The 12,549-nt window shown below is 35.4% G+C and overlaps 1 protein-coding gene across 4 annotated transcripts in view; it reads left to right on the top strand.

Moving 5' to 3' along the window:
* Positions 1-12,549, top strand: part of NEK1 (NIMA related kinase 1) — a 154,382-nt gene that overhangs the window by 45,763 nt on the left and 96,070 nt on the right. For all 4 annotated transcript variants that reach the window (XM_006753487.2, XM_006753485.2, XM_006753488.2 and 1 more), the window contains exons 11-15: positions 1,329-1,480; positions 9,348-9,407; positions 9,640-9,699; positions 9,796-9,843; positions 10,007-10,081. In XM_006753487.2, coding sequence (XP_006753550.1) covers positions 1,329-1,480; positions 9,348-9,407; positions 9,640-9,699; positions 9,796-9,843; positions 10,007-10,081 — 395 coding nt within the window. The remainder of the gene's footprint in view (positions 1-1,328; positions 1,481-9,347; positions 9,408-9,639; positions 9,700-9,795; positions 9,844-10,006; positions 10,082-12,549) is intronic.

Raw genomic sequence — 12,549 nt, 5'->3', positions numbered from 1 at the left:
GAGCTAGAAACATCGATGAGAGAGAAACATCGATCAGCTGCTTCCTGCACACCCCCTACTGGGGATGTGCTCGCAACCAAGGTACATGCCCTTGACCGGAATCGAACCTGGGACCCTCAGTCCTCAGGTTATCCTTCTATCCACTGAGCCAAACCGGTTAGGGCAGCTTTTTATTTTGGTGTAGTCCCATTTGTTTATTTTCTCTTTAGTTCCCATTGTCTTAGGAGCTGTATTGGCGAAGATACTGCTTTGGCATATGTCTGAGATTTTGCTGCCTGTGAATTCCTCTAAGATTTCTATGATTTCCCATCTTATGTTTAAGTCCTTTATCTATTTTTAGTTTATTTTTGTGTAAGTTGGTGGCCTAGTTTCATTTTTTTTTGCATGTATCTGTCCAATTTCCCCAACTCCATTTATTGAAGAGACTGCTTGACTCCATTGTATGCTCTTGCTTCCTTTGTCAAATATTAATAGAGCATAGTGGTTTGAGTTGATTTCTGGGTTCTCTATTCTATTCCATTGTTCTACATGTCTGTTTTTGTGCCAGTACCAGGCAGTTTTGAGAACAGTGGTTTTGTAATACAGCTTGATATCTGATATTCAGATCCCTCATATTTGTTCTTCTTTCTCAGTATTGTTGCAGCTATTCGGGGTCTTTTTTTATTTCAGATGAATTTTTGGAGAGTTCAATGAACATTCTTCTTAACATAGATAGCCCTCTAGATAGTTTGACCACTTTATATTCCCACCAGGAGTATATAAAGGTACCTGTTTAATGGGATCCTTAGATATAATAATTGTTTTAAAGTGTGTGTTCTTCAGTAAGTATGTAAGTATAGACATTCAGACTGTATAAGAAGAAAATATTAAGCTGCTCATAGCTATAGAATTAATGTTTAACAGTTGTTCTTGAAGTTTATATTCTTTTTTTGAAAGTAACTTCTAAAACAGGGAATGTCCTTTTTAAAATTTATCTTTAACGGCTTTATTGAGATGTAATTCACATACTGTTCAGTTCAGTGCTTTCTAGAATATTCACAGATAGGTGCAGTAATCACCTACAGTCAATTTTAGGGATGTACTTTTTTTTATATGAGAAATTTCAGCATCTTATAGGAGTGTGACTTTTGCTTCTTTCAAAAAGTGGCTTTAGAAAAATAGTTATAATGAAGGCATTGACATGTGCTAAGGAATTATATGTTTAATGAAAAGTTTCAAACTACATGCTATTTAGACTTTGAAAATGAAAAAGTTCTATCTTGAAGAATTTTGAAATTAAAGATTAACATATAGAACTCTAGAAAAATTATTTTTATCTTTTCGTGTAGCGAAAAGACCAGCCTCAGGACAAAGCTTGGCTTCTGTTGTGTCTGCTCAGCAAATTACAAAGCCTGCTGCTAAATATGGAGTGCCTTTAACATATAAGAAATATGGAGAGAAAAAATTACATGAAAAGAAGCCACTCCAAAAAAATAAACAGGTATGATCGTGTTACAAACTGTGTCATTAGTAACAAAAATCACTTTGACCTTTTCTTTTTTATTGCAGCTCAATTCCATTATCTTGACATTCATAGGATTGTTTTTATTTAGTTACTAAAGAACATTGCTGTTGCTCTGCTTCACCAGTCTTCTAAAACCAAGAGGACTTAACAGAAGTCATAAAGAAACATTAAGTAGATAAATTAACCAAAGTAGTTAGCACGTTAAAAAAGAAAGTGGTTATAAATGAAATAATTTTTTTAACAACCTAAGCAGAGCCATTTGTGTGTGTGTGTGTGTGTAAAACAAGTAAAAATCTGTGATGCACTTGATAAAAATCTGGGAAATTTTTGTATTTGAGAATTCACAAGCAGATAAATATATCCACAAAGCCCACTTATACTGCATTGTCAGCAAAATTCCTTGTATTCTAATCTTTTAAAGATTGCCCTCACTGCTCTTGTTCTAAAGTCTGGCTTGTCTCTGACCACACTGTTGTGTAGCTCTTTTACTTGGTCACTACTTTCTTTCTAATCCCTTATTACTGCTGAGTCTAGGGTCGGGTGAGGGAGGTGTTTTCCTTCTCATTGCCAGACTATTTCCTGCTTCCTAACCCCTCATCTCTTCCCCAAGCTCTGACTTTTGCCGCTAGACTAAATCACCGGCTTACCTCCCTGCCCCCTCCCCCCCCATGTTAGGGTCATCTGCAGACCCTCATTTTTGGAAGAGTTTAATACCTGACTCACTGTCATCACTCTTGATGATTTTAGTATCCCCAAATGATGACCGTTTCAATAGTGCATGGCCTTTTATTTTCTTGATTGTTCTCTTTCAATGAATGGTCTTGTCTCCTACCATACCTCAGAACTCTCATCTGTAATATGCCATCAAACTTGATAATATTAATAGTAGCAACTATTCTGTCGTTGCAACAATAAACATCCCACTCCCTGACCATTACCTCCTATGTTTTCTGCGCATTCCTCAAAGACTGCCTCCAAAAATGTCTTTGTCTTATTTGGACCTGTGGAACTTGTTAGTTTTTCATTGTCCATTTCCTCCTAGTTTATATTTTCCTCTTCTGGTTTAAATTCCATCTCAGCTCTCCTGCCCTATTTTAGCTGTGCTCACTTTGCATTTATAACCAACCATGTCAAATGGGCACCTTCTGGCTACCCTATGATATTTCCTCAGTCCACTTACTCTCCCATTTTCTAGATGATGAATTTCTTTGCCTCCTTGTATTTCACTTCAGACTAATGATCTTGCTTCTTATCTCACTGAGAAAATAGAAGCCATTAGAAGAAAATTTTTCTACATCACTTCTGCCAGTCAGTCATATCTGTTTGAAATAGTCTGCTTTTGTTTCTATTACATGATCTGTTCTTAGTTGTAGTCAGCCCTGCAATTTGTGTACTAGTATATTTATTATTATTATTAGTATTAGTATTAGTATATTATTATTTTCCTTCTTTGGGCTCTCTTCTACATCATCATATTTCTTCTCTCTACGGAGTCATCTCTGTTAGCAAACAAACATGTTGTGTCTTTAGTCTCTAAAAAAAAAAATCTTTCCTTATCTCCCATACCTCCTTTCAGCTGCTTCCCTATATCTATCTCTGCTTCCTTTAACAGCAGAACTTACCCAAGGCATTGACTGCTGTCTCCCACCCCTCTTCTCATTTCCCTTTGATCCATTCCGCTCAGGGCTTTCTCGTCAGTTGTTACAACATAGCTCTTGACTAGGGCATTAGTGGCCTCCATGCTGTTAAGTCCAGGGGTCAGTTGTCTTCTTCTCCCTCAGCTTCTGATTCACTTGATTACCCCCTTCTTCTTTAAGCATTGTCTTCACTTGAGTCCAGTGTTACATTCTTCTGTTTCTCCTCCTACCTTGTTGACTGCTTATCTCCGCTTCCTTTGCAATTTCCTCATGTCCCTGTCAGCTTCCTTATACTAGACTCTCTCTAATTGACAGCATCTATAAACAGACACTCAAATTGCTATCTCCAGCCTGGACTTCTCGCCTGAGCTCTGTCTTCATCTCTCCAATGGGATTTCTAATAGGTACCTCAGAATTAACATGTGTAAAACTGAACTCCTGATTCCACCTCCTTCCCAAACTGTTCCTCTATTTTCAGTAAATGGCAACTCAGTCCTTTCATTTGTTCTCATCAAGACCTTTGGGGTCATCATTGCAAATTCTTTCAACATCACGTCCTAGCAACCCTGCCTTCAAAATACATTCATGGCCTGATTGTTTCTCATTATTTTTTCACCACATTAGTCCTCCTCACCCCCTCATCTTTCACCTGGGTTATAATAGTAACCTCCTGGCTGATTTCACTGCTTTCAAACTTAGGTTTTTCAGTCTGTTCTCACTTGAGCAGCCTAAATGCTCCTTTGACAACAAAGGTCAGATTGTTGCAGTTTCCTCCTGGAAATTTGCAGTGGCTTTTCGTCTCTCTCAGGGTGAAGCCAGCGCCCTTAAAATGGCCTGCAGAGCCCTCTGATGCCCCCCTTACCTCCCTGAGCCTCACTTTTCGACCCCCCTTGCTATTCCCAGTCCAGCCATGCTAACTGAACATGTCCAAGCCCTTAATTGAAAATACAAAAATGCATTTGTACTTTCTATTCCCTTTTCCTGGAGGACTCTCCCTTGAGAAAACTGTGTAGTTTTCTTTATTAGTTCTTTCAGGTCTGTGCTCAAGACCTATGAATAGAGCCTTCATCCTTGACAACTGTCCCTCTCCCCATGCCCAGAGTTCTTTCTGCTCTGTTCTGCTTTGTTTTTTCCCACATTGTCGCTATCTAATGCTCTGTGTGTTTTTTCTTTATTTGCCAATTGTCCATCTCCTCTGAAACAGAGCAAAAGCTCTTGAGAGCAAGGAGTTTTGTTGTTGTTTCCACTGGTTCTGGACAAATAGCTTAGACTTTTCCAGGTCATTCAAATGTTCATTAAAAGATTGAATAACAACCAAAACCTCTACAGAAGTCATTTTGTTATTCTTTTTAGCAAATAGATAACTATTAAGAAACAAAACCTGGAGAGAGAAAATGATAATGGTTAAGTCTCTTGAGAACACTGAAAGGTGTGCTTATTTCATGTGGTCAACAGGAAAAAAGTAGTTTTAGTAACAATTTTGTTTAGTTAGTAAGATAAGTAGTCTGCTAAAATTATTAATAGTAGTACTAAAGAGACTAAATGGTTCTCAACCTTGGCTGCACATTAGAATCACCTGGGAATCTTTTAAAAATCCTGATTTCTGGGCCTCATCCTCTGGAAATTCTGTTTTTGTTATGGGGTGGGGCCACAGCATTAGTAACAAAGAAACAGAATTTTCAGAGGATGAAGCCCAGAAATCAGGATTTTAAAAAGATTCCCAGGTGATTCTAATGTGCAGCCAAGGTTGAGAACTGTACTAAAACCTAATATAATTAGCACTAGTTACTGACTATACCATGTATATGCTGTTTCTTTCTTGTCTTTGTTCATTAGGTAGCCCCTCCTTCTTTTTAAATGTTCTTCTTTTCTTTGCCTCTTTCTGTGTGGCTAAGTACATGTCACATGGATACTGGATTATTTTGTAAGTCCTTAGAAAATACAAAGTAAAGACCATATTTCTTCTCTCCTCAAATCTTACAGTCCAAATAAAGAGACAAAGGCCTGAAAAAAACAATGAGCAAGTTGTGTGATGACTGCTCACTTTGTTAGCTTTAGATTATATATCCTATATAATAAAAGAGTAATATGCAGATTGACCCTAATGGGAGAATGACTGGTTGCTATGACGCACACTGACCACCAGGGGGCATACGCTCAATGCAGGAGCTGCCCCTTAGTGGTCAGTGTGCTCCCACAGAGGGAGCTTCTCTCTGCCACAAGCTGGGCTGATGGCTGCAAGCACAGTGGTGGTGGCGGTAGCCTCTCCCACCTCCTCAGCAGTGCTAAGGATGTCCACCTGCAGCTTAGGCCCTCTCCCAGCCATCAGACATCCTCTGAGGGGTTCTGGACTGCGAGAGGGTGCAGGCTGGGCTGAGGGACCTGCCCGAGTGCATGAATTTTCGTGCACTGGGCCTCTAGTAAAAATATAATGCTGGTATTATGTATGGCCTGGGAGACTGTCACATTGGCAATGTGACCTTGGTGTTCAAAGCTCTTCACTGACTGCCCTGGTTAGGTGGCTCAGGTGGTTGGAGCATCATCCTATGAACCAAAAGGTTGCAGGTTCAATCCCTGGTCAGGGCACATACTCAGGTTATGGGTTCGATTCCCAATCAGGGCATGTACAAGAGGGAACCGATCAGTGTTTCTCACATTGATGTTTCTTTCTCTCTCCATGACTCTCTCTTTTAAACCAATTTAAATTGATTTGGTGAGGACTAAATAAAAGTTCTTCACTGATCTAAGAGAGGTAGTAGGAAATACCTCAAATACAAGACCTTTCTTGTTTCTTCCCTAAATGTACCGTCCCCCAAAAAGGCAGGAAAATAATTTCTTCCTTATTTAAATTGCTTTAGCACTTATTATATTCTCTTGTTGTTTTTTTAGACTGTCAGCTCTCTGAAGTTAGGACCATCTTTTATACATTTTACACAAATTAAAGAGTCTAGCAAGTTTCTTAAAAAAAAAAGTGAAGAAATTATTGAATAAAGTGAATTCCAAGTCAGTAAAGCAATATCCTGTAATTTTTAAGAGCCATGACTAGGGTTAGTTAAAGGCCAAATAAAAACCCTGTTTTCAGGCACAATCAGCAGGCCAGTATTTTTGAGCTTTCATCCCTATTGCCTAAGATAACATTATTTCAGTGTGAGGTGATGAAGAGAAATTTGAGCAGAAAATGATCCTTTATATATATGTTTAATTCTTGAGCTAGAAACTTGATTTCTATTAGAGTTATTTGGTTCTTTGAGGTTATTTAAGTAGTATAATTATGATCTGAATTTTTTTCTATAAAGTATGTAGTTCAATAAATTTGCTGTGGTCGTTTAGTATACTTTTGGCAGTTTTATAATATGAAAGGAAAGGAACATATTCCCAATAGTCAAACATTACATTGATATTGCCTGTATTTTTAATGTAGCTCTGATTTTGTATTTTGATGTTTTTATTTAATGTTATATATACTTTTTGTACATTTTTCTTTATTATTAGTGATTGTATTATATTGCATTGATATGAAATGAGTCAGATTGCATTCTTATGAATGCCTTCTTTTTTAACAAATCATGCCCTGGATCAAAATTGCTTTGGAAATGTTTTATGTCTTCTAATGGAGTTCAGTGAAATATTATTCAAAGTAAAGATAATTCATGGACAACTTTTGAGATGTTTATTCCAAAATGGCAGTTATTGCATCTACAATTCATTTTAACATTTGGCTGTACACATGCAGACTTTCTGGGAATGAATCTATCATTTTGGGGACTATCTTTATATTAGCTCAATATGGAATGTACACATGGATGGACATGTAGATATGCAGTTGTCTTATCTCTTGAGCAAGTTTTAGCCTGACTGAATGGAGGGGTTGGAACTCTTGGTGAAATTGGATTAATGATATAACAGAAGGCCCTTTACGCTTGGATAGGATTGTATCCAACTATATAATGTATTTTTTCATGTGGCAGATAGAATCAAGAAATATATTGGTTTTCTTAATGTTTCTCTCATTTTCAATTAATATTATTCAGTATGCAAGAGCAGAATGCTCTGATGTGTTAAGATTCTAGTTAATAATATTCTGAATAATAGATATTCTATCAAATATTCTGAATGACCCATAGTGATTTAGATGATAATTATGTGTTCTGGATTTCAGGCAAATTGTTGTCCTTAAACTTTTTAGGCAAACAAATATGATTTTCCTAAACCAGAACAATGAGAACTAGATAATAATCAGTACTTGAAATATCATATAGCTTATTTTAATACATACCACTTAAAACTACATTTGTATACACACAATGTGAATGTTCTTAATGCTACACAACTGTACTTAAAAATGGTTAAATTGGTAAATGTTATGTGTATTTTACCACAATAAAAAGTAGAAAAAAATTTAAAAGGAAAAATAATAAATAGAAAAAAAGAAGTGGGAATCAAATGCCTGAAAAGTTTTTCAAATCTAACAAAATACTGGAATTATTTTAAATAAGATTTTCAAAATAAGTTTTTTCCCCCCTGGGTTTTTACATGACTGTTTTTTTATAAAGACTTAATTTCCCCCTGGAAATCTAAAGAAGCATCTTTTAGATTTTTTAACTTTCTATCAAACTTAGAAATGAGTTCATAAGGAAAACTATATTGCTTAATAATATTGTCTTTCATTTAATTTTAATTTCAAAATTTAAGCTAATCTACATTACATTATTACTCAGAATATCATAAAATACATATCATAAAACTGTCTGCTCCAACCCCTGTAAGTTATTTTTTAAAGGCTCTGTTAAAACAAAGAAGTGGTTATTAAGCCACCAGAGGGCGCTCCATGAGCACATTTCCGTATTTTACCTCTGATTTTAAAAAGAAACACAAAAACATTTCTCTTAGTATGAATGTTTTGTGTTACCATATTTTTCTCTCCTGTGTAGACATAGTGTTCTGAAAGTACCTGTGTGATCTCAGAGGAACAGTTTGATATTTTTATTTTACAAATGTTTGAGTATCTTATATATGTAGGGCAATATGGAACATTAAAAGGTGAATATAACTTAACGACTTCTTGTAACTTACTCTAGAGTTTGTAGGTATCTTATTTAAACATTCTCTTCTTATTCTACATTATTGTGTAACCTATTTAAAAGCTGATCATTTACAGTAAGAATCTGTAATACTTGCATTAATATTTTTAAATTGTTTGGTGTTTGTGGTTCACCAATTTTGATACCAGTGCTAGACCTGCCACATTGGAGTTACCTGTGGAACTTGTCAATATATAGAAAGTGGGCCCCAGGTCCAAAAATTATGATTCAGCAACTTTTTGGGATATGTATTTTTTAAAAATAGTTTTATTGCGATATAATTCATATACCATAAAATTCATCCATTTAAAGTTTGTAATTAAATGATTTTCAGGGTATTTCCAGAGTTGTGCAACCATCATTGCAATCACTTGTAGAACATTATTATGACACCCTAATCTTTTCCCCATTAGCATTCACTTCCCATTTGTCCCCCACCTCCATACCCCTCGGGAACCACTAATCTACTTCTGTCTCTATGTACATTTGCTTATTCTGGATAGTTCATATCATTGGAATCATACAGTATGCAACTGGATTTTTTTATTTAGCATAATGTTTACAAGTTTGTAGCATGTATCCATGTTGTAGCATGTATCAGTACTCTATTCCTTTCTATTGCCAAATAATATTTCATTGTATGGAAGGAATGTGTATTTTTACAAAGCTTCTGAGTAGCATTTCCCACTAGTTTTGAATTTTATATAATAGAACATACTTTAAAATGTTAACTGTGTATTTGTAAACTATGAAGAGCAATATCTACAGTGGTGTGTTTTTCTTATACTTCCATAACAGTGATCCCAGAACTCTCTCTTGACTATTTAAAAACTGTGGAGTACTCTCTACTAGTAATGGCAAAATTAGTTTAGTGGATGAAGAGCAGGGACTTTTTAAAAAGGGGATAGAATGGAAAGTAACAGAACCTACTAAGCATAGTAAAGTTATTTTATGAAACTTTGGGAGTGTGTGTGTGCCTTTACTGGGTCTGGATGTGAAGTATATTTCTTACTGCTGGTTACTTTTAGAAAAAGCTTGAAAGCTACTGTTCTTTAAGTATATCAATGTAGATAGAAATGTAGATAACAAATCCTTATCTAATTTGTAGTTTTACTTTTTGTCCAGGCCCATCAAACTCCATTGAAGAAAGTGAATCCTGGAGAAGAAAGGAGGAAAATGTTTGAGGTATAAAGACATCTGTCTGCTTATTTTAAAGCTTTGCAAAAATAATTTTAAGAAACGAAAGCTATAGAAAAACCTCCAAACCTTTCCTCCTTATTTCTTTATAAAAGAAAAATACCTTTGACATTTCTTTTTTACCTCCCTGGGCATACCTCTACCTTTGGTGTGCCAACTTTCCTGATGTACTGGAAAAAGTAGAAATTATTATTGATAAAACTGTTCTTGTTTATTTAAGGAAGCAGCAAGAAAGAGAAGGTTGGAATTTATTGATAAAGCAAAGAAACAAAAAGATCAGGTAGTTTTTTTTTGCTCTTATTCTTCTTCCCTTGCCAAGCTGCAGATGGTATTAGTTTCAGGGGTTCTAAGAAGTTTGTCTTTAAAATTGTTACAGATTAGTTTAATGAAGGCTGAACAGATGAAAAGGCAAGAAAAGGAAAGGGTAAGAGGATAATTCATTTTTTCCTGGTATATTCCACTCTCTCCCCACAAACACTTTTTAAAAAAAGAACACTGATTTCCATTTCATCACTAAATGTATTTTATGTATGTTATATTAAATACTTGAAATGGTGTTTTGTTTGTTTGTTTCTTTCCCCCCAAAGTTGGAGAGAATAAATAGGGCCAGGGAACAAGGATGGAAAAACGTGCTAAGTGCTGGAGGAGGTGGTGAAGTAAAGGTAGGCACTTGATACCAATATAGTACTGCCACTCTTATTCTAGTTTCGCCTTGCTCTTTACAATATATATAATTGGCTCTCTTTAGGTGTACATTTAATCTAGAATTCTTCAGCCTCTATTATGAATTCTTAGTTTTTCTGCATTTATTTGATATGTAACTTGTATTGATAACTAGTATGTGACTGGCAATTGCTTAAACATTTTTATGTAAAGGCTGTGGATACACTGTTCCTGCCGGAAGAATCTATTTAAAATCAAATCAAATCAAATTTGCCTGAAATCCTCTGCAGCTTCATGTGTCCTCCAAGATTAAAATTTCAGAAGAACTATGTTCATCTGGCCCCTACCAATCTCTCTAAGCTTCTGTCCATCCATTCCCTACCATACACTGTATGCTCTAGTCATGCTGAACTAAAGACCATACTTGTAGTTTCCTTGTGGAGTGAGGTCTGCTTAATTTTTTCTTTGCACTTGTGTTTCTCTTTATTTGATACTACCCTTCCCTACTTCCTCACTCTCATTCCCATTTCCAACCTAAAAAACAACAAGGAAGTTAATCATTAGTTGTTTATTAAATAACCAGTTACCTAACTAGATCTGTTAATTCAAACATTTGCTTTGGATAGATCCAGACTATATAACTGTATACAAATTACTTAAGTTTTCTGAACCTTAAATTCTTATTTTTTTAAAAATTTAAGAACAGTTCCTGGAGTTTGGTTAGCAAGGTCTCATATGTTAATGTCCTGTTTCTTTCTTTGTTCTGATGATCTTTATATTGCATTTCCGCTTTTGCTCGTGTAGCATCTTTACCTATCTGTGTAGGCTGACATCTAAAATGGTCCCCCAAATTCCTGACCCCTGGTGCACACACCTTGTATTTTTCCCTCCCCTTGAGTATTGGTGGAACTTGTGAACATGGTAGTATAGCAGCTCCTTAAATAGGCTTTATTTTATGGAAAACGATGATGGTAGAGGTGATAGTCACTTCTGTGATTTCATTAACATCTGATTCACGACTCCCTCATAGCAGCCTGGCTGGGGAGAAGAAGGTTAGAGATAGGTATGCTTCTGCTGGCCTGGAAAAAGGCAAATATTCACATGGCAAGGAAGTTAGTGATCTCTTAGAGTTAGTAGTGGTCTCTGGCCAAGGAAAGGGTGACCTTAGCCATTATAGCTACAAGGCCATGTAGCTATACTAATGCCAAGAACCAGTGAGCTTGAAAAGGACCCTGAGCCTCAGCTGAGAATTGCAGCTATGGCTGAACCTTGGTTTCTGCCTGGTGAGATCCTAAGCAGGATACCTAGACTTCTAAGCCCGGGAAACTGTGAGATAATAAATGGATATTGTTTTAATTTGTTAAGTTTGTGGTCATTTGTTACACAGCCGTAAAAATGGACACAGTATTATTTCTCTGTATTACTTTGTACTATCCAATCAACTGTTAGTCAACCCTTTAAACTGAATCCCTCTGACCCATGCTCATTAAACTTGATATTTAGGTGCTGGATATATATTTGCCAGTTTGAATTGATTGCCATTCTTACTTGTTTCTATTCTTCAAAGGTTATGATATGAATAAAAGTCTGCTTTGTCTGTTTTATGTAGACATATATGTTCTATCTTGACTTTCTTGAGTCACTTTTCTAATTCTGTATTAGTATAGACATACAGTCTTGAGTAATACAATTTTATTTTAATATTTCATTTTGTTATTTTTGTACTATATTATCTACCAGGAAGTACAACTTATTACCTCCTGAATGATGAGGAATAACTCAGACAGAATTTGACTCATTCTAAAATAACCTTTTATCTAATTGGAAAGTAAAGACTTACCAATCAAAGTTAGGCCCTCAGATATTGTCAAGTATTTCATATCAAGTCCATGATTAATGTTGAGAGTTTGATTATTTTTCTTCTCCCTTTGTGTATATCTTCTGTGCAATAACTTTTTTTTACTATCCTGCCTAAAGCTGTATTTAATCCTAAAGTTCATTTTTATCAATGTTGTTTGATAATTGAGACAATTTTTCCACAGTGTTAGATACTATGTACTTAACAGATTTCTGCTTCACTTTATAAATTCCATAATGCTGTCACTGAATATTAATAAAGTAATTTATTTGACCTAAAAAAATTTCTCACAGCTCTAAATCTATGTTAATTTCTGTGCTTATTCCCGATGGGGTTTGAAATATTTAACTTCCTAGGCTGTTTGATTTCTGAACAGTTTATAAGGACCTGGAGGTTCAGTATAATGTGAATCAAATTAAGGAAATCTCCAAAATAAACGTGAAATAAAAAGTAAATATTAAGGGAAGCATTTCAAAATTAATATCATTATATACCTCTAACTAATAAAGACATTCTTCTTAGTATAAATAACCAGCTAGCTGATTTGATTACTTAGTATCTACAAAATCTGGGACACTTTTGCTTTATCCATTTTTGATGTATCTCTTA

Source organism: Myotis davidii, unplaced genomic scaffold, assembly GCF_000327345.1.
Source record: "Myotis davidii unplaced genomic scaffold, ASM32734v1 scaffold1832, whole genome shotgun sequence".
Lineage (NCBI taxonomy): Eukaryota > Metazoa > Chordata > Mammalia > Chiroptera > Vespertilionidae > Myotis > Myotis davidii.
The sequence above is the reverse complement of the archived record's forward strand: the minus strand, read 5'-3'. Positions and strand labels throughout refer to the sequence as shown.